Source organism: Conger conger, chromosome 8 (assembly GCF_963514075.1).
Source record: "Conger conger chromosome 8, fConCon1.1, whole genome shotgun sequence".
Lineage (NCBI taxonomy): Eukaryota > Metazoa > Chordata > Actinopteri > Anguilliformes > Congridae > Conger > Conger conger.
This window is the reverse complement of record NC_083767.1, coordinates 15,952,690-15,972,090: the sequence shown is the minus strand read 5'-3', so window position 1 is coordinate 15,972,090 and position 19,401 is coordinate 15,952,690. Positions and strand designations below refer to the sequence as shown.

Below are 19,401 nucleotides of genomic sequence, written 5' to 3'. Positions count from 1 at the left end.
TGGTGTTAATGTAGCATTTGAGGGGATTGAGTGGTCAAAAATGTGTATCTGTAAATGTTTTGCTTCTTTGGCTTCCTTTGGATCTATACCCTCTGTAGGATTGATAAATGACCCCATTCCACACTGCTTTAGAGGGAAGGGTTTATTTAATCTTTCTGCTTACAATCAGAAAAAGACTGAGCTTTTGATCAGAACCTTGGTTTAACATCTTGGCTTGACTTAACATAACATCTACACCAGCACAGTGTCTCCATAACTGCACTGGGGCAATGGGGTTTATTTGACTGAAAGAAAGATCACCCCCTATTAGCCCACCAACACCACTCCCAGCAGCATTTTATTTCTTCAAATGTTAGTTTTTCAAGGAGGTCTCCATTCCAAATACTAATCAAGCCCACACCTGCTAAGCAGCAGCTGCCATTTTACTGCTGGCAAAATTCTTTACTATATGAAAAAAAATCTATCAAATTCATGGATATTCAATATAACATTTGATTTTATTGTAACATAAAACACTTATCCTTCTGAATAATTTGGATGAAATCTTTTTCCATATAATCCTTGCACTATAGTGTAAACTTTCAGTAAGCATCTCTTTGAAACATGCACTTAAATCCACACATATAAAATATCCCTTGCTTCTTAATAAAGCTGAAAATAAATAAAAACATGATTTTGTAACCATAATCTCGCAAAAATAAACAGGTTTTTAGCTGTTTATGTGAATCTAAAGCATGTCTTACAAAGAAATAACTATGGAAGTGAGCAGAAGGCATGACATTGTAACATCTGTTTACCAGTAGATGGCGCTGCTATTCTTCTACGGTGCTGACACAGGCTATAAATTCTACTTCCATAACATCAGTTCTACATCTATATAATGTCTTCAGAAGTATTGCAGGGCATGAGATTTCCTTTGGGCATTTTTTGAGCAAGTGTAACACAAAAGTTAATCATGTACAACAAAAGCAATTTGATGGGAGGGGAGGATGAGGAATATGATTTGATTTTATATTCCATAAGTAAAGCAACATCGGTTGGTTATAGTATATCAATAAATAGCAGCCTCTTGTTAATAAGTGCTTGTTTAGCATCTCCCTGGATGAGTCAGCTGTGCTGAAGGGCTCGGGAAAGCCAGAAACATGGTCTAATTAAAAACACTAATCACAGCATCCCATGACAACCACTGTGGGTATCTTCCAGACTGTAGCACTTTTATTTTCTAAATTGGTCACCAAGGGAACCTAGAGCTAGACCCACATCTTCCGTGGCTATACTGTAAATCCAAAGGAGTGTAAAATCTCATCTTTGGGATTGCTGGAGATTTTTTTGTGATATCAAATTTGAGGAAACTCCATTTGACACCATGTCACTCATGAAACTGCAGGTGGACGTGCTATTAGAAAAATGAGCCTGTACCATAGCATACTGTATCTCCCTCCCACTCCCCCACAGTGTCTGTGAGCTGTTCCTGGTATGCCTCACTAAGTGAGGTCACATCCTGCTTGACCTTACTGGGTAAGGTCATATCTTGGTTGACCTTACTGGGTGAGGTCATATCTTGGTTGACCTTTCTGGGTGGGGTCACAGTGCCTACAGGTCAATGGTGTCACTGCTTATGCTTAGAGCGTCGATCTGCCGACACACCCTGATGAACTCCTCCTGGACGGCCAGGTCCGTCTCGGCAAGCCGGTCCAAATTCTCCTGAGAGGTGGAGACTAGGCCCAAGTGGCATCCGTGGAGCTGGTCCCCCTGGTTCGAGCTGTGTTGAGCCAGGTTGCTAGGGGCAATTCGGCCGTGACCGCAGGCCTCCTGGCTGGGACAGAGGACCACAGAGGAGCCGTCCAGAGAATGCCTGCCCAGAAAGCTGGAGCTGCTGCCGCCCATCCTGTGCTCCGTCCACTGGCTGAGGCCAGCTTCCGCAGGGGCGTGGCCGGACAGGCTAGAGCCAATCATGGGAGGCCCGGCCTCCATCTCCCGGCAGGAGGAGGTGCGGTAGAGGGCGTGGTCGGCCGAGCTGTCGGCGGGGGGCGGGGTCAGGCCGGTGGAGCCGCGGCGGGGGGCAGGGCTGAAGAGGCTGTGAGGAAACAGGGCAGGGCTGAACAGGGCCTCGTCGATGCTGCGCCGCAGGTTTATGGGGGAGGGGGGCCGCAGGTCGCCCGTGGAGTCGCTGTCCAGCCGCAAGCTGGCATAGGAGGCCCCCGGGGACCCGCCCCTCGCCTTGAGTGGCGTGTCCGCATACGAATCGGAACACGACAGGACCCCGGCTCCATGGTAGAGAAGGTCCAGCCCCTCCAGGCTGCTGGGGTGGGGGTCTACCAGGGCGTAGAGGGGCAGGCGCTCCGACCCCACCCCCTCGCAGATCGCCAGCTTCTCCTGCTGCCTCAGCTCCCACTCAGGAGGGGCCGACAGCTTGGCGGATGGGTCGCCGCGGCAACCGCAGCAGCCGCAGAGGTAGGGGCTAGGCGGTCGGCGGATAGGGGGTATGGCGGTCAGAGAGAGGGCAATACACGCGCACGCCTCACAGAGGCAGCAGCTCAGCTGGAATGCCCACCAGGGCCAGGGGCCCAGGGTTGGGGCCGGGGCTAGCCAATGAACAATGGCGTAGAGCTGTAGCCCGGCACACGCCAGCAAGAAGACCACAGAGAATCCCGCCATTACTGCCGTTCGGTCCCACCCTCTTCGAGATGGCAGGGTGTTGCTCAGGTGGTAGACGTGCTTGGTGTCGGCCCGGGTGTAGCAGCAGAAGACGAGGTAGGCCACAGACAGGAAGGCGATTAGCACCACGAACACCCCCTGGGAAACGACTATGAGGCTGGGCCACTGGGGGAATGCCTGCAGTACCAGCAGGGAGCCGAAGGTGGCGCCAAAGTGCAGCAGCAGCAGAACGGCCAGTGAGCAAGGCCGTTGGCATGAGGACCCGGGGACTCTCACGCGGGAACGCAGGGACAGGAAGAGGAAGATGGCCGCGAAGGCGCCCGTCAGGCTGGGGAAGGGCGCCTGGTGGAGCAACAGGAAGTGGGCGGCCAGGAGCTTGTCCAGGTGGCTGTACGCGTCATAGAAGAGCGAGAATGCACGGCTGGAACTGGCGACCAGCAGGAAGAGGTGAGCCAGCGCCAGGTACCCCCCTCCCGGGGGGCGGAGCAAGGGGAGGAGCAGCAGGCCGAGGGCGGAGAGCAGGGTCGCCGCGGCGAACAGCGAGCCAACCCCGAACACGTGCAGCTCCCAGGCCACGCCCCATGTCGCCATGGCACTGTTCCAGTCCGCGTTCAGAGACACGAGGAGCAGGGGCAGGGCTGGGGGCGGGGAGGGGTCGTGCGATTGGTTGTGTCCGATGTCTTCAGAGAGGGCGGGGATCCAGGTGTTGTTGTGGTTGCAGGAACCAGTGATGTCACCGTTACAGTGTGGGACACGAGCAGAATCGGGGTCCCCTGGGTTGGATGGCCAGTCCGCACCAGGAAGGACATCTGAAGAACAACAACAGAAAATATTACCTTTGAAACAGTAAATATTACCTTAAAAACAGAAGATTCTATCTTAAAATATTTATTTTAGAAAGATCAAAGGTCTTATAAACTATTACCTTAAAAAGTTAAGATATTCGCTTAATAACAGCAAATATTACATTTAAAAAACAGAAAATGTTCCCGTGAGCATGAGCAAACTTTCCCCGAAAAAGGGCTAATATTAGCTTTAAAAAAAAAAATGCAAATATTTCCCTAAAAACTGCAAATATTATCATAACCAACATCAAGTACTACCTCAACGGTAAATAATACCTTTTGCAAATATTCCTTTGAAAAGCAGCAAATATTACCATTTTTGACAGCATATTTTATAAATTGCGTATCCCCCCAACCCTGGGCCAAGAGAGCCATTATGCGTTTTTCATTATTACTCAGCACTTATTTGGTCAATTAAAGCAGCTATTGAACACTTAACTCACATCACCTGCTTTTTTTTTATTAAACAGCTTCCAAATATGATTGCTCAGGCGAGCGCATTAGAGCGGCCCGCTCTGCCAGGAAGCGATGTTAACACAGCGCACTGGCAGTTCTCCGCCATAACTGCAGAAACGCGAACTGGCCTACGTCCAAGCCCGGTAAAAGCTAATGGGCCTGTGAGAGACTGCTGCTGGAGTGGTTCAGACGAGTTTGCGCTGAGCTGCATTGCTGATGTTCTCATCCATGCCAGTTTTTTCAGAAAAGAAACAGCTTGCTACAAGATGAATTAGTCATTTACAGTACTTATTCATATCTGTGGTCACTGTATCCAAAACTGTTAGAAGCCCTGAGTAGTTGTAAGCTTTGAGTGCTGCATAGATACTGGACAGGGTATTATGCTCCATGCTAGAACTTGGCGTACCTGCCAGTGCGATATAACATTACAATGGCGTTGAGGGATTTACTGCAGCACCGCAGCTTTAATAGGGCTCTTATAACGGTTTCATAATTTTATCTTGAAAGTATACAGACGATAAAATTTTAATCTTCAGTTTTACCAGCCTGAGAGCAACACACTGTGTAATGGAGGGCCAATTCAAATGCGCTATTAGCACTGAAAGGGGTTTAAACTAGTTAGTTATGCAAGAGAACCCTGCCACATCAGCACATATGTATATAATATAAATATCTTCAAAGTAACAATAAAAAATGAATATCATTAGGTCTCAGTTGACTCATTTTTATCAGAACATAATATGCAGCACTGTGTAAATATAGAACATATTATTGTTTGGATGGTCTAAATGTATTGTACAGTGTATTATATTGTATTGTATTGTCTTGTACTGTAAATGTATTCGGCAGCCATTATTATCGGTAGCTGATGGTGATATAGGAGTGCATGGTTAAGACTTACAGAATATAAGTTCATTTGTATCCAATATCTTTTCAGAACACGCAAAAGGATAAGGCTGGCATAATTATGTTTTATTATTGTCAACATATCCTATGAAGAGACCAAACCCTACATTGCTTTTGTCTGACTGTCAATACTGTCAATACTGTCATTCCTCTACCCCATGAAGCACTCATCCAGGAAGTCATTCGTTCAAATTGTGTGCAAAAATCATTAAATACTGTACAGCTCAGGAAAGCATTTTAATTGTCATAAAATGCACCCTATTATCACGAAATACATGGCCAGTGTAGTTTTTACCACATTTACTTAAAAACAGAGCAAATAGTTCATTTCAATGGGTACTGTTTTCAGTATGTTGGTGCTGTGCATTTATATACATTTGATTCTTTAAACATATCGCAATCTCTATCACTTCATAAAGTTGCTTCAGTACAAGGAAGTTATATGCTTTAAAACATTTGCTAATAGAAAAATAGAAAAGCAGCACCGGTTTCAGTTCAGCACCATGTCCACTGAAAGACTAATACGTGTGTGTGTGTGTGTGTGTGTGCACATTTAAAACGTGTGTGTGTGTGTGTGTGTCTGTATCTGCGCATGTACTAGTATGAAGTTCTGACATTTGACACAGATGTTTAGAATCGCTGTGCGTGTAAGACCCGTCGTGCCGGATTTGTTCAGACAGAGACAGGCCTGTGAAAGCTGCAGTTATAATATAATAAAGTGGGATAATCTGAGGGCCATGTTACTGTCCTTCTCACACAAAGCCTGTATTCATGTTCCTGCTGCATTTTAGCTATAAACACAGAGAATACCACCCAATCCCACGGAGCAGAACCAACTGTATCACTTAGCTTCCTGAAGGAAGTATTTTTAGGTTTGCATGAATCAAACAACTTGTTAAGATACCAGAGCAGACATAGTGCTATGAGGTCGGTCCTGTTGGTTACCGAAGTTATTTGGGCTGTGTTTTTGGTGACCTGAGTGAGTTATCGGGGCTTTGTTTTTGGCTACCTTACTAACCAAGTAACCAAACACACAAACACAGTTTATTCTGTAAACGTAGAGCTACACTAATAGATTCTTTGCACAGTGAGCAATTTGTTTACCAATGAAGTAAATCCCTAAAAGGACCGGAGACAGAATGTCTGTCTCTCATCATCCTGTGTCTCTCTGCCTGCCAAATTCAATTAGTCCCTCAAACATACTATCAACTAACAGACTACAGCTGCACTGCTGCAGAGGACCTGCAGGTAAATCAATCTCTCTGTCATTAAAGATACAGTATCAACAAGACCGGAACATAAACGGCATTAGTGTAGGCACTAGGCACAGCCTAAATATATATGCTGTCTCCACTATTCTGTAATTAAAGCAATTGAAATGGGTATATTTCTTAGGCCACTGTTAATTAAGCAATACAATACGTTATATATAGGTATACTTTCTGTCCTTGTTAATTAAATAATTTAACACAGATTAGGGGTAGGGTATATTGCTATGCTCACTGTAAATGAATCATAGGTTATGTCTGGGTATATTTCTATGGTTACTGATAATGAAGTAATCTCTTATGAAGTAACTTAATACAGATTAAATCTGGGTATATTTCTGTAGAGGATATCAATGTCTATATAGCAGACAGAACATATAAAAATATTTTTAATTTTCAAGACCCCTTTCCTGAGTCACCTTTACTCAGCCTAAATCACACTTAGCGAGATTTAATTGATTTTTCCATTATACCTGAGGGAAATGAGTCCTGATTAAAAGTAGATCTTTTCCCAGATACCCCCCACATCTGCTCCATATAACACTATTGAGTGGAAGATCTGACTGAACAGCTCAGAGTATATTGTATCACTGTATTAATATTGTATCAATTGTGTAGGCTATTATTAACATTCTATTGTACTAATTACCTTCCTGTCAAGCTCTGCATTTGAGTCAGTTAAATCAGTCCCAATACAGCCATTCCCTACGACCGTGTTCATTGCACTGCAGCAATTCCTCAGCATTTCAACAGCAATGCTTTCATCTCACACTTGATAATTCTGCAATGTGACGACTGCTGACTGCATTTAAACTACCCCCAACGAAGCTGTATTAGTTTACTAGGCATATTTATACTTCCATCCATTCTTTTTTATAGGATGCGTCCACCATATTAGGTAAAGTACGTAGTAATCATTGTGCATTAAAACGCACCTGGGCACCTATTCCTGAAACTGGCAGTCCCTTGAAATGTCCGCTTGCTGCCGGGCAGGCCTCTTACTGAGCAGAAAAGAACGTGCACGCACTACTTGTAGCGGTAAAAGCCGCTACCGCTACAATATCGAACATTGTCCTGCCACCATGAGTGCACCTTCATCCCCCAGAGTCAATGAATGCGGTTGGAACTCGGAAGACCCTTGGTGCAGATCCGTAGGCCTACCCTAGACTGTGTCCATTTCTTCTCTGCCGTTTATGCGTTAACTGCGCTGCAGTACCTCAACGTAGCGCTTTAATTTCCATTTCATGAATTTTAACGGTTTAACTGGAATTTTAATCTTGTCCGACGTGACATTTGTATGGAAATTCTCATCATGCAAACTGGATAAAAATAACTCGGACGTTATATTTAATTCTGATCTACTGCCCTCACGTTTTCGGCACTGTGATATGTCTCTGTGACCTCCTGTACTTCACAACTGTTGGAAAAGCACAGTGCAATAAGTTGTTAAGAATACACCAGTAATATCTTCAGGGAGTGAAGATTTCACAACTGCCTTCAGACAAGTTATTAATATTAACATAAACCTATTAACCTGAATCTAAATATATACTTACCTAATTAGGCTTTTGAAGACTTTAATATATTGTGTCAAAACTCATTGAGAGAGAGAGAGAGAGAGACTGCAGCGAACTCCTTTAGGACTCTGTATAAAGGACTGTGTTCGATTGTAGAATACTGATCCTCACTGCAGCAACTAACTCAATTCTCAACGTATCTGCTCTTTTGCAACACACAAGAACAGCAAAGTCTGTAACTCTGCCTGGCTCTATCGATCTGTTGCCTTTGCAAGCACGCACACACACACACACACACACACTCACACATGGGATTTATGATGCTTTATTGCATCACAAATCCTTTACTGCATGTAAAATTCTGAAGTATGAGCCCTAGGTTAACAGTTACATGGCAGGAATGCAGTGGCTGGCTTGCTTACATCCTGGTGCTTTGGTGGTAACCGTCAGCGTCTCGGTAGGTTTTTGTACCACCCCCTCCAGCTTCCCTCCATCATCGGGCACGCTTGCCTTCACTTCCCCGGCCTGCGTAGGCTTGCTCCCGGTTTTGGGTACCCGCTCCCGCCTCCCCTCTCCCCTCCTGGTGGATCTCCCTCCGGGCAGGCCCGTGATGGGCCCCTGTCTCCCCGCCTGGGGGTCTGGAGACTTGGGAGGAAGAGGAAGGGCCGACTCCCTCGTCTCCAGGGCCCCTGTGGGGGATAGCAGCACGGCCGTGTTCCCGTTCGGCATGGCGGTAAACGGCGGTATTCCTGGCGTTAGCCACGTTGGTGTCTGGGTGGCAGCATCTACCCCCCTCAGGCTGTGAGTAGGCTGGGGCATGAGGTGAAGGTCCTCCCCCTGAGCTGGACTTAAATGTGTAAAACCACTGGTTGGTAGTTCAGCCTCCCGCAGCCAGGGGGCAGTCTCTCTGCTTGTGGAGGTGGATTCTTGGCCCCAGAGGATTCCTGTACCTGGCTCCGGTAGCAGAGCTGTGTTTGTGGTGGAGACAGCTGGCCTCTGGCTCTCTGTGCTTCCTGTTTGGGGCAGACCTTGTGGGTCAGAGGTCAAACCGACAGGAAGTGGGAGCGGAGTGGACCCTCCGGACTCTACGGAGGGGACATCTACGGAAACCCAGAATGGCCAGAAGACGCCGGACTCCCTGGTGGGCCCTGTCCAGGGTGGGGTCCATGCATGGTGGCCTCCGGTCGGAGACGAGGCAGGAACGGTGCCTAACTGCCAGAGGCTCAGCAGGAGCACCCAGCTGTGAGCGTGCATGCTGGCCGCATTAACACAGGGGTGTCCCCTCACGCTGCGCCCCCCATGCCACCTCTTCTCCAGGGCCTTTGAGCTGCTTTCATCAATCCCTGGTGGTGGTGGTCTCCTGGTAGAAGACACAGACAGAGCACACAAGCTAAGTTTTAGCATTTTTTTCCCAGCCCAATGCAGCTACAGTACAGTTACAGTGCAGCTTTTGCACAGTTACTGCAACAGCCTAACACAGCTACAGCTCAGTTATAGCACAACACAGCAAAACTGCTTCTATACACTGCTACACAGTATAACAAGCTACAATGCAGCTATAGCGCAGCAACAGCTAGCACAGCACAACCCTCTTTAAATCCTGAGCTGATTTAAGCGTTGCTCTTTTTCTACATCAGGGAAAGTGATTACTTTTCTTCAAAAATCTTGATAGTTTTTTTTTTAATGTGCAGTCACGAAAGTTGAAGAAGTCATTTATCAGGGTTTCTCCCGCATAGAGAATTCTGAGGCGCCCCAGTGATCAAATTTTGTGCCACCTCCACAAAATTCTGACTGTTGTCGGCACAAAAAATAAATACAGGCGTCACGCTTGGTCGCGCTCAGTAGCGTTTTATCATTTGTATTTAGCACAATGTACCAGGACAGGCGCTGCCAACGAAGAACGCAGAGGTACAGTAGTTTGTACAGAGTGCAGCTAAGCTAAGCTAACACTCCAATCATTGCTCTGAGTTTGCAGCATTCGGACCCAAGGTTTGGACAGGTATATTCTGTGTTCTTTAGCACCCAGGCACATCCAATATTCATCAGTCTTCAATTGCAGATATGCATCAGTCTTCAATTGCAGTCTTCAATTGCAGCCCTGGGTGTGTCAAAGTGCCCCTGTCCCCCAATTGCTCCTCCCTGACCTCCAATTGCTCCTGGAGAGCTGATTGGCACCTTACATGGCAGCCTTTTGCCACCGGTGTGTGAATTTTTGTGTGAATGGGTGAATGAAATTGATTTGGATAAAAATGCTATATAAATGCAGTCCATTTCTGTGTTTTTCTCCATTTACCATTCAGCATTTAATAACGTGTTAAATTCGGTCACTTAAATCACAATTAATACTGCCCCTGCCTCATTTTGAGCAAGGAAAAACAGTTTACTGTCAGATTTTTAACCTCGCTAAATTTGTATCGACAGAAGTAGTGGGCCTATGCTTTACTGGCTTTGAAGATCTCAGAAAAAGGTTTGACTGCATGCAGAATCTAGATGCAGAACAGAATCAATTATTGACTCGGAGGAAATACATAATTCATACTAAACTCTAAGCACTGCAAGCTCAACATCGCTAAACCGGCACCGCACTCCATTTTGGGAGCGTTAGCGTCTCGTTCCAGAGAGGATGGAAAACATTGACATTCTCTCCCGCCGATTACCAATTCACCAGCCTGTCACTGCCAATCAGGAGGAGACAAAGCCCTGAACAACATGGCCTAAATGTTGCCCGGCTATTTGGGGAGATACAGACACAGGTTCTCTAGAATCCCCAGACAGTCAGCTACTGAGTACCTCTGCTTCTGAACTGCAGGGGTTTCTGCTGCGATATCACAGCGCGTAACACTCATCGCCTCAGTATAGTCCTTGTTTACAAGCCTTAATGGATTCTTAAAGGATGCACCCAAATGGATTGTTTTTCCTTCAGTTTCCTTCAGATTTTCCTTCTAAACATTGAAGGTTGATGGAGGTGAAAGTCTGGTGACTCTACAGAATCTGTAGCAGAGATGTGGTCTGCAATTGGTGGAGGGCATTGTTTGTGATATATTTTTGCTGCAGACTAATCAGTCTTTATATTTGTCCATCCTGACTGAAAGGAGAAATATGTTGTTTAAAGAGCAGGCTTGCTCCTGATTATGCCGCACACTGCAAAGAAAAAGTCTTATATTGAGTCTCAAAAACTTACTTTACTTTTTTGATAAATAAGATGAAAATATTGCCAGTGAGGCAAGCCAGTTTGACTCATTTCCAGATTTGCCAATGTCACTTGTCAAGCAAATCTCATCTCAAGGTTTGCCAATTTCACTTGTCAAGAATACATTAACATAAAACAAGCTAATATTTTCTACTTGAGAGAAAAAAAAGATCTTAAAATTTATGGTAGAATATGTAAGATTTTTGTGCTAAAACATTGTTATCAGACCATTGTAAATCCCTTCCTATCATTGAAAAAGGCATGTTGACTCACCCTCTGCCTGTGTTTATAGTCCTTAAATTCAGGTTTCAAAATATTCAGTTGACAGGCCAGCACTCTGTACCAAAACACTGTATAACTGTACAATAATTCAAGCTCATTGGTTGAAAATTGGTTCTAATTGCCACATCCAATTGCGTTTCAATGTCAGCGCGTTCACAGAGAAGGGGTGGGATAGTATGCGGTTTGGGCGTGTTTGTTGCTGCAGTTCCTGTTTTGACCATTAGAAGTCCAAAATTACCTATTGTACCTTTAAGACAGTCACTTCTTGTAGTGCAGTAAAAAAGTCTTTAAGCAGCAGTTTGGGGTTTCAGGAAAACTAGCCCTGTTCAGGAACAATAAGAGCTGCTAACACAGGCGGGTACATGGTACCACAGAGACGTCTGCCAAACAGAAGCATTGTGTAGTCATGTGCAGGGTAATGCAGGACAGAATTGAGCTGTGACTGACAGAGATTATCACTGTGTATACTCTCACACACATACCTACACACACTCATGTGCACTCTCTCACACACTCACACGCATACCTACACAAATACTTGCGTAGGCTCACACATACCTAAACACACAAATTCTCTCTCTCTCTCTCTCTCTCTCTCACACACACACACACACACACACACACACACACACACACACACACACACACACACACACACACATATACTTACGCACATACTGTATACTCACTCATACATACTCCCTCACCACACTTACACACACATATGTGCGTATGTACATACATACATACACTATACTATACTATACTATACTATACTCACACACACCTACACTCATGCATACAAGCATGCACACATTAATGGAGGCACTCATACATGCTTTAAACCAGTGCAGGCCAGCATGACTGTAGATATCAGCTGATAGGTTTTTTCCCAGCTGAGCCTAATCGAATGTCCTTCCTGACTAATGACCAAGGGCATGTGCCCGTTACCCTCCCCCCCCTTTTCACTGGCTCTAAATAATCAACTCTCCTCTTAACATGCAGTGCTCAGACTAGTGCTTTTAACTCAATTGCCTTTATTTGAAGAGTGTTGTAGCCTTGCCCAGCTGTAACATCCAGTTATGCAGCTGGTCATCCAGCTACCAGCTGTTTCAAAACATAGCTTGATATGGTCAAACCATGTCAAGCTGGGAGCTGGTCTGAACTGGGTAACCAGCTACCAGCATGTAGACATGCTGAATTGGTTTTACCGTGCATTGCGCGGAAATGTATAGTAGTATCCACGAAAAATACACCATATCAATTTAAAAGTACTCTGCAATCCAACCCCGCTTCCAAATGGTTTTGTCTCAATCAATCAATCAATCAACTTCGCATCTTCCGACATTCAGAATACAACTTGTCATGAAAAGCACCGCATCCCCAGCCCCAGTTCGGTTACGGTGAATGATATGATCAGGTAAGCACTGTTTTAATTATGAAACCACGATTAAACAACACTTACTTTTTTATGTTATATATTTAAAAAAACTATGAAGTAGGTCAGTAGGACGTGCTCGTTGCCACCTTCATGCTGTAATTTCTTCATTACTAGCCTCGGTACTCGCGAGCAAGCTAGTCTAATTATCATTAAAACGACGTTATCTCCGTCATTCACAATTTACAAATATGCTCATTCTGAAGCACCCCCTTTTCTTTATGGCCAGTTTTCTAAAAACGCGATGTTTAAAAGTGTATTATTGTTTGGGCATGTCACAGTGTGTTTTCTGTTTAAATAAAAGTTTCAATCAATCAATTTGAACAAAAGTTTCAATCAATCAATAAACACTGCTAGAAGAGGCAAATACACTTGCTTCCAATGAAAGGCAAAATACTTCTCACCTCCCTGACCCTGGATCAGTTTTTCAGCCATATGCATATATGTGACAAATATGTGTGTGCATGTTTTTGAATATAATATAATATAATATATTGTGGTTCCTTTTCCTCTCAGTGTGATATTCAAAAACATGTTACTAAAATCAAACTGTAGTTCAGTAGTTGTACCATATGTCTTATTTATAAAATATATGCAGTGTAACAAAATGATACAGAACATGAAAACAGAAGGAAGTTTTGAAACCCCAAATTGAGGGGGCTTATGTATCGAGCATGTCAGAGTAGGACTATATCGAATCAGTGTTTCAGTAGAATTTAAACAGGTACCATGTTATGAACGTGTGTGATTTTTGGATGGCGGCGGTGTGGCAATATCGGGGGTCTGTCTATCTGATTTGTACATAGATTATCCGCTATCCAGCTACAATATCACATAATGGCTGAAAGTACATGACATTCCATGACTGGATGATTTCAATCAGACATTGAGGCTAGCCAGCTATAATTACTTATAATGTTAGATTTGAGTGCCACAGAGTTCGAAAAAGTTAGTTAACTTAGCCAGCTACAACTGTTCTACAGTCTTGCTAACTGGCTAGCTACAACTACAGATGGATATCTAGCTTGTCAAAAATAACAGTTCTGACTGTAATTCAGTCTAAGTATATAGCTATATAGCTATGTAATGTTACAGTTAAGTGCCATCAAATGTTTCTATAAGAATATCCATGGTTTCGCATCAGAAATGTCCTTGTCAAAGTGAGCCACTTATTTTCTCCAATAAAATCCTGCTAGCCTCCTGCTGTCATATGCAGGAGATATGCTATGCGGCTATGCACACGGCTTACATTTCACTTCTACTTTCTCAATTCTCAGAGTGTGTCTGTGGCTCACATTTTTGCTCTGCGTTTACCGTGATCATTCACATTCAGTTACCCAGTGTGCATGCTCTGGTGCCAAAAGCCCCATGGTCCAAAATGGCAGCCTCCATTAATCGGCTTATCTCTGAGCAGTGTGTGCCGCTTCCTGTTTATCTAACATCTTAAGAAACAAGGTACAGGAGACTGGAAACTACATCACATGTCCATGATGGCAATTGCAGGCAATGGTGCTATGCACATGCACACACTTATACACTATACACACACACTCATTCACAAACATTCATATTGCATTCATACACATGCACACTGCACTCATACCCATCCATACTGCACTCATACCCATCCATACTGCACTCATACACACTCATATTGCACTCACACACTCATACTGCACTCATACACACTCATATTGCACTCACACACACTCATACACACCCATACTGCACTCACACACCTGTCCTGCACTCATACACATTTCTATGTCAATCATAGACACTCCTACACATGCATATTGCATTCATACACACCCATGCTGCACTCATACACTCATATTGTACTAACACACTCATACTTCATTCATACCCACCCTTACTGCACTCATACACACCCATACTGAACTCATACACCTGTCTTGCGCTCATACACACATACACATTTCTGTCACTCATACACACTCCTACACATGCATATTGCACTCATACACACTCATACTGCGCTCCTGCACACTCATTGTACTAACACACTCATACTTCACTCATACCCACCCTTACTGCACTCATACACACCCTTACTGCACTCATACACACCCATACTGCATTCATACACCTGTCCTGCACTCATACACACTTATACTGCACTAGTACACACTCATGCTGCACTCATGCACACTCATATTGTACTAACACACTCATACTTCACTCATACCCACCCTTACTGCACTCATACACACCCATACTGAACTCATACACCTGTCCTGCGCTCATACACACATACACATTTTTGTCACTCATACACACTCCTACACATGCATATTGCACTCATACACACTCATACTGCGCTCCTGCACACTCATATTGTACTAACACACTCATACTTCACTCATACCCACCCTTACTGCACTCATACACACCCTTACTGCACTCATACACACCCATACTGCATTCATACACCTGTCCTGCACTCATACACACTTATACTGCACTAGTACACACTCATGCTGCACTCATGCACACTCATATTGTACTAACACACTCATACTTCACTCATACCCACCCTTAATGCACTCATACACACCCATACTGCACTAATACACACTCATGCTGCACTCATGCACATTCATATTGTACTAACACACTCATACTGCACTCATACACACCCTTACTGCACTCATACACACCCTTACTGCACTCATACACACTTATACTGCACTAATACACACTCATGCTGCACTCATGCTGCACTCATATTGTACTAACGCACACATACTTCACTCATACCCACCCTTAATGCACTCATACACACCCATACTGAACTCATACACCTGTCCTGCACTCATACACACTTATACTGCACTCATACTTACTCATGCTGCACTCATGTACTCACGCAGGCATTCAGTCTGTTAGTGCTACAGTGGTGGTGATATTTCTTTAGTCCATTCTATTCTCCTGCCTACTGCTACTTCTGCTCACCACCCTGATCCACTATCCTGCTGTCCCTGTCCTGTGAATGCAGTGCATTTGTACCTTTTACTCATTCATTCCATTTGAATTACTACAAACACCCCCCCCCCCCTCCGCCTCCCAAAAGGAAAAAGATCTGGTCTCACCTCAGGAATCAGAAGGAAGGGGAGACTGCCCGCAAGGAAAGTAAAAATCCTGAGATCCTTTCACTGAGCCACCAGAGATATCCCTCTCTGTGTGTGTAGGTGCATGTGCATGTGTGTGTGAAATGGGTGTACGTCTGTGCGTGTCTGAGTGAAATTGAGTTCCAGCTTCATGCATTCCCTCTGACTCTCTCCCAGTCTCCTCCCCTCTCATTCTGTCCCATTCTCACTCTAACCTATCTCTCTGTCATCAGTCTCCACCCCTCTCTCGCCCTCCCTCCTCCCTTCTCTTCTCCCTCTCTCCAGCCCCACAGTCCTGCACATCAGTTCTTCTCTCCTGGTCACATACACAGAGCCTATGGTCACAACTCAGCAAGCAAAGTATTCCTCAGCAAATGCCTTTCAGTGCTCTTTGCAGGAGAAACAAAATACTGGCAATATGCGCACACACACACACACACACACACACACACACACACACACACAGGCACGCACACACACACACACACACACACACAGGATCAGGGGAGTTAGTAGTTAACAGAAGTAGTAGTATGGTCAGGTGACTGAATAGAAGCAGGAGAGAGAGCAGGTATAGGAATAAGAGCAGATGGATGAGCAGGTTAGAGAATAGGGACTATAATTAAAGTAGGAGAAGCAGCATGTGGGAATGCAGGAACAGGTGATGGAGTGCAAGTTAGTTTCCCTGGTGCATTCTGTGTCTCTGTCTTTGTGATGTAACGATATCATTCCTCTGTGATGAAATCCTCGAGTCTACCATGATGTAACAATAGGATTCCACTCTCATGGATTTCTAGGTCTATATACAGTGATGCAACAACAGGATTTGTAGCTGATGTTCTGGGTTTCTGTCCTATGATGTAACAATATGATTCCTCTCTGATGAATTTTGGGTCTCTGTACTGTGATGTAATAATGATTCCTCTCTGGAGTTCTGGGTCTTTGATTGATGGGACTTATCAGGATTTTTCTTCATGTTTTGTGTTTTGGGTCTCGATAGAATTTGTAGCGCATGGAGTTCAAAAGGTTCCTGTGATATTATGGCAGTGAATCTCAAAGCTCAGCCTAGTTTGCAGATGAAAGACTGTATCAGTGCAGGGATAATGAGAAGAGTTTCTGGTGTTAGTTCCCCGGTGCCAACGCCAGTTTTTCAAAGATGTTTCATATAGTGCAATCATTTGTGTTAATATGTAAATGTCTCTCCTTGTCCACTTTCAAAGACAGTACATCAATATTATTTTGTCAGACTTCAGTAAACAACAAAACCTAAAAAACCTATGAAGGAATCCTGTTAAAAAAAAAAAGAACACATTTGGGACATCCACCCCCATAATCTCGAACCATCTCTTAGCTAAAGAAATAATGGAATTAATTTTTGTTGGCTTAAAATATTAATTAATCTAATGCTCATGTGGACCCGCAGGGTCATGTGACTCAGGATGGTGTGCATGCCCCACCCTCTCCGACTCCTCCTGTGGGTCACATGGTATCTCCAGCAGGAATGGAGGTTGTAATGCAAGTCAGCAGGGCCGGGTGCTGCAGAGAATTAGCCAGAGGGAGAGGTTAGGGATGGGCATGTCTGTAGAGCAAAAAGCACCTGAGTATGCACTGCAGTATCTGAGGAAATATTACTGAGATTTTTCCCAAACTGCTCTTTGTGTGTCCGTGTGTGTGTCCGTGTGTGTGTCCGTGTGTGTGTCCGTGTGTGTGTCCGTGTGTGTGTCCGTGTGTGTGTCCGTGTGTGTGTCCGTGTGTGTGTCCGTGTGTGTGTCCGTGTGTGTGTGTCTGTCCTGAGCTAACAGAACTATGGGAGGGGATTTGTGTGATATGTCAATGATATGATTTAGCCATTAGTGCTTCTGATTGGCCAGACAGTCTTCACACCTGACTCCCAGGTAAAGGGAGGTTGGAAAACCAGCAGTTCTCGGCCTTTGAGGACTGAGAGTTACTGATCCTTGATGTAGATGTTCTCAGCAACCCTCTGCCAAAATAAAGTGCCCCTGTCGAAGTAAAGTGAAAAAAATGCACAGAGGTTTTTGTGGAGATAACACATGGGTAATTATGAAATATGTGCATTTCACATAAGTGCAATTCTTTGAGACTAGCCACAGTACAGACAGTACCACCCACTAAATGCTGGTAGATTGCCTTTTCAGTGAGAACAGAGATGGCTGAGGATGTTTCCCAAGGAAAAACACGTTGAAGTGATTTATTGTTGCTGTGCAACAGTGAACAGTTGACAGCTGAAGGGTGGTTTGATAGCAGAGTCATTGTGCTTTATCTGTCAGTCCACTGTGCACGGGACACAGAGATGATCTGGGGCATACTGGGATGGGAAAATAAGCTGACGGAACACAAGCCATTTCACAGTATTCCGGAACTCAGAAGACATAAGAATGGATGATTGTGATGTAATAATACCTCTTTGTTCGGTGGCAACAATGCATTGTTTATTACATTTTGCTTTAATACAGTACAGTAGAGTTTACGCAAATTCAAAAATAATGGAAGATATCACCCAAGTTTTATGCTTAAACAAATACAATAAATACACTTTGAATAGTTTTAAGGGAACTCTTGTTGGTGTATTTTGGTTATTTTAAAAGCTGTTTGACATGCATACATTTCACTTGTAACAGAGTTTTGGGCATAGATCTTTGGTCTCAATATTGCCTTTTGTTCTATTTTAAAAATACATTTTTGGTGTTTTTATACCACTCAATGAAGCTTTAAACCAAAATACAGGTCATTTGCACATTACTGGGTTTATAATAAATTTTTAGTCCCAGGGGAATCTCAAAGTTAATGCGCTTTCTGAAAAGGTTGCTTTCACAATTGCTTTTACTTCCTGCAGTCACTGTCTCTAATGGGAGGAGCCTGCAATGCCAGTATCTATCAATTACCAGTAGTTATAAAGGGGTTCTTCTGTACTGGGATGTGTGTTTGTGTGTGTCTGTGAGTAAGTGTGGGGGATCATGGGGGAATGCACAGATCAAACTGCCCCCCAACACAGTGGGGCTAATCTGTGAGGAGGAAACTGAGCACCACCAGACAAAGACCGTGTCAGGGGGACAAAGCACTGGACGGCGTGGGTAAATAAGTGACCTCAGCGGTGGGTGGGGTGGGGGGTGTCCCTCCGCCTGGATGCCTCCCAAAATCATCTCGCTGAGACAGGACCTCTCAGCTTTACCCCATTTACCGCTTCACAGCCCAAAGACCCCCGTCCCGTCCCCCCCTTACTGCCCTCTGCCACTGCCACTGTCAACAATGACCACATCACTGGCCACAGATTCTGTAAATGCACCAGATATCCAACTCCACCCTCTCTACTCCCATACAGTGATGGTAACTGAAGTGTCTGGTACCATGTTTGGTACAGTACAGAACATCAGCTACTATCTTCCATTTCAGTGGCAGGGTGATATAAAGTGGCCTCCAGAATTATTGGTACCCTTGATAAATATGCACAAATCTCTGTGTAGGAGAGTAAGATAGTGGTTGAATGTGACACTTGCCAGTTGTCTTTAGGCAACAACAAAACAAATGTGCATAATGTTTCAGTCATTTAAATGTATTTTTAAAAATGTTTCCCCCCCAAGCCTAAATTTAACACTATAAAGGTTCAACCAAACTGTCTGGGCGTGGTAATGAGAACTGTGATTGACAGACCGTGTCCCCACTTCCCCCATATCAACTATCGATAGCTAAGG

The 19,401-nt window shown here is 44.4% G+C and overlaps 2 protein-coding genes across 7 annotated transcripts in view; one reads left to right on the top strand and one right to left on the bottom strand.

The window, feature by feature from the left end:
• Window positions 1-19,401, top strand: part of LOC133134616 (transmembrane protein 53-A-like) — a 29,280-nt gene that overhangs the window by 2,033 nt on the left and 7,846 nt on the right. The window contains exon 1 of one of the 6 annotated variants that reach the window (XM_061250834.1): window positions 12,170-12,542. The exons of 2 other annotated variants lie outside the window; for them this stretch is intronic. The gene's annotated coding sequence lies outside the window, so the exon portion shown is untranslated. Of the gene's footprint in view, window positions 1-12,169; window positions 12,543-19,401 lie in introns of those variants that run through there. 3 more of the 6 variants (XM_061250835.1, XM_061250836.1, XM_061250839.1) reach the window with 3 other exon arrangements.
• On the bottom strand, window positions 479-12,075 carry LOC133135147 (proline-rich transmembrane protein 4-like). Its single transcript, XM_061251940.1, has 3 exons — window positions 11,958-12,075; window positions 8,073-9,010; window positions 479-3,467 (listed from the first exon to the last, which is right to left on the bottom strand). Coding segments are annotated over exons 1-3 (2,814 nt in total). The 5' UTR covers window positions 11,960-12,075; the 3' UTR covers window positions 479-1,593.

What these genes read in the sequence shown, in the direction of transcription:
- LOC133135147 (XM_061251940.1), bottom strand. An exon ending in TACCACCAAAGCACCAGGAT is followed by an intron (nt 3,468 to 8,072) that starts GTAAGCAAGCCA and finishes GTTGTTCTTCAG; the next exon opens with ATGTCCTTCCTGGTGCGGAC.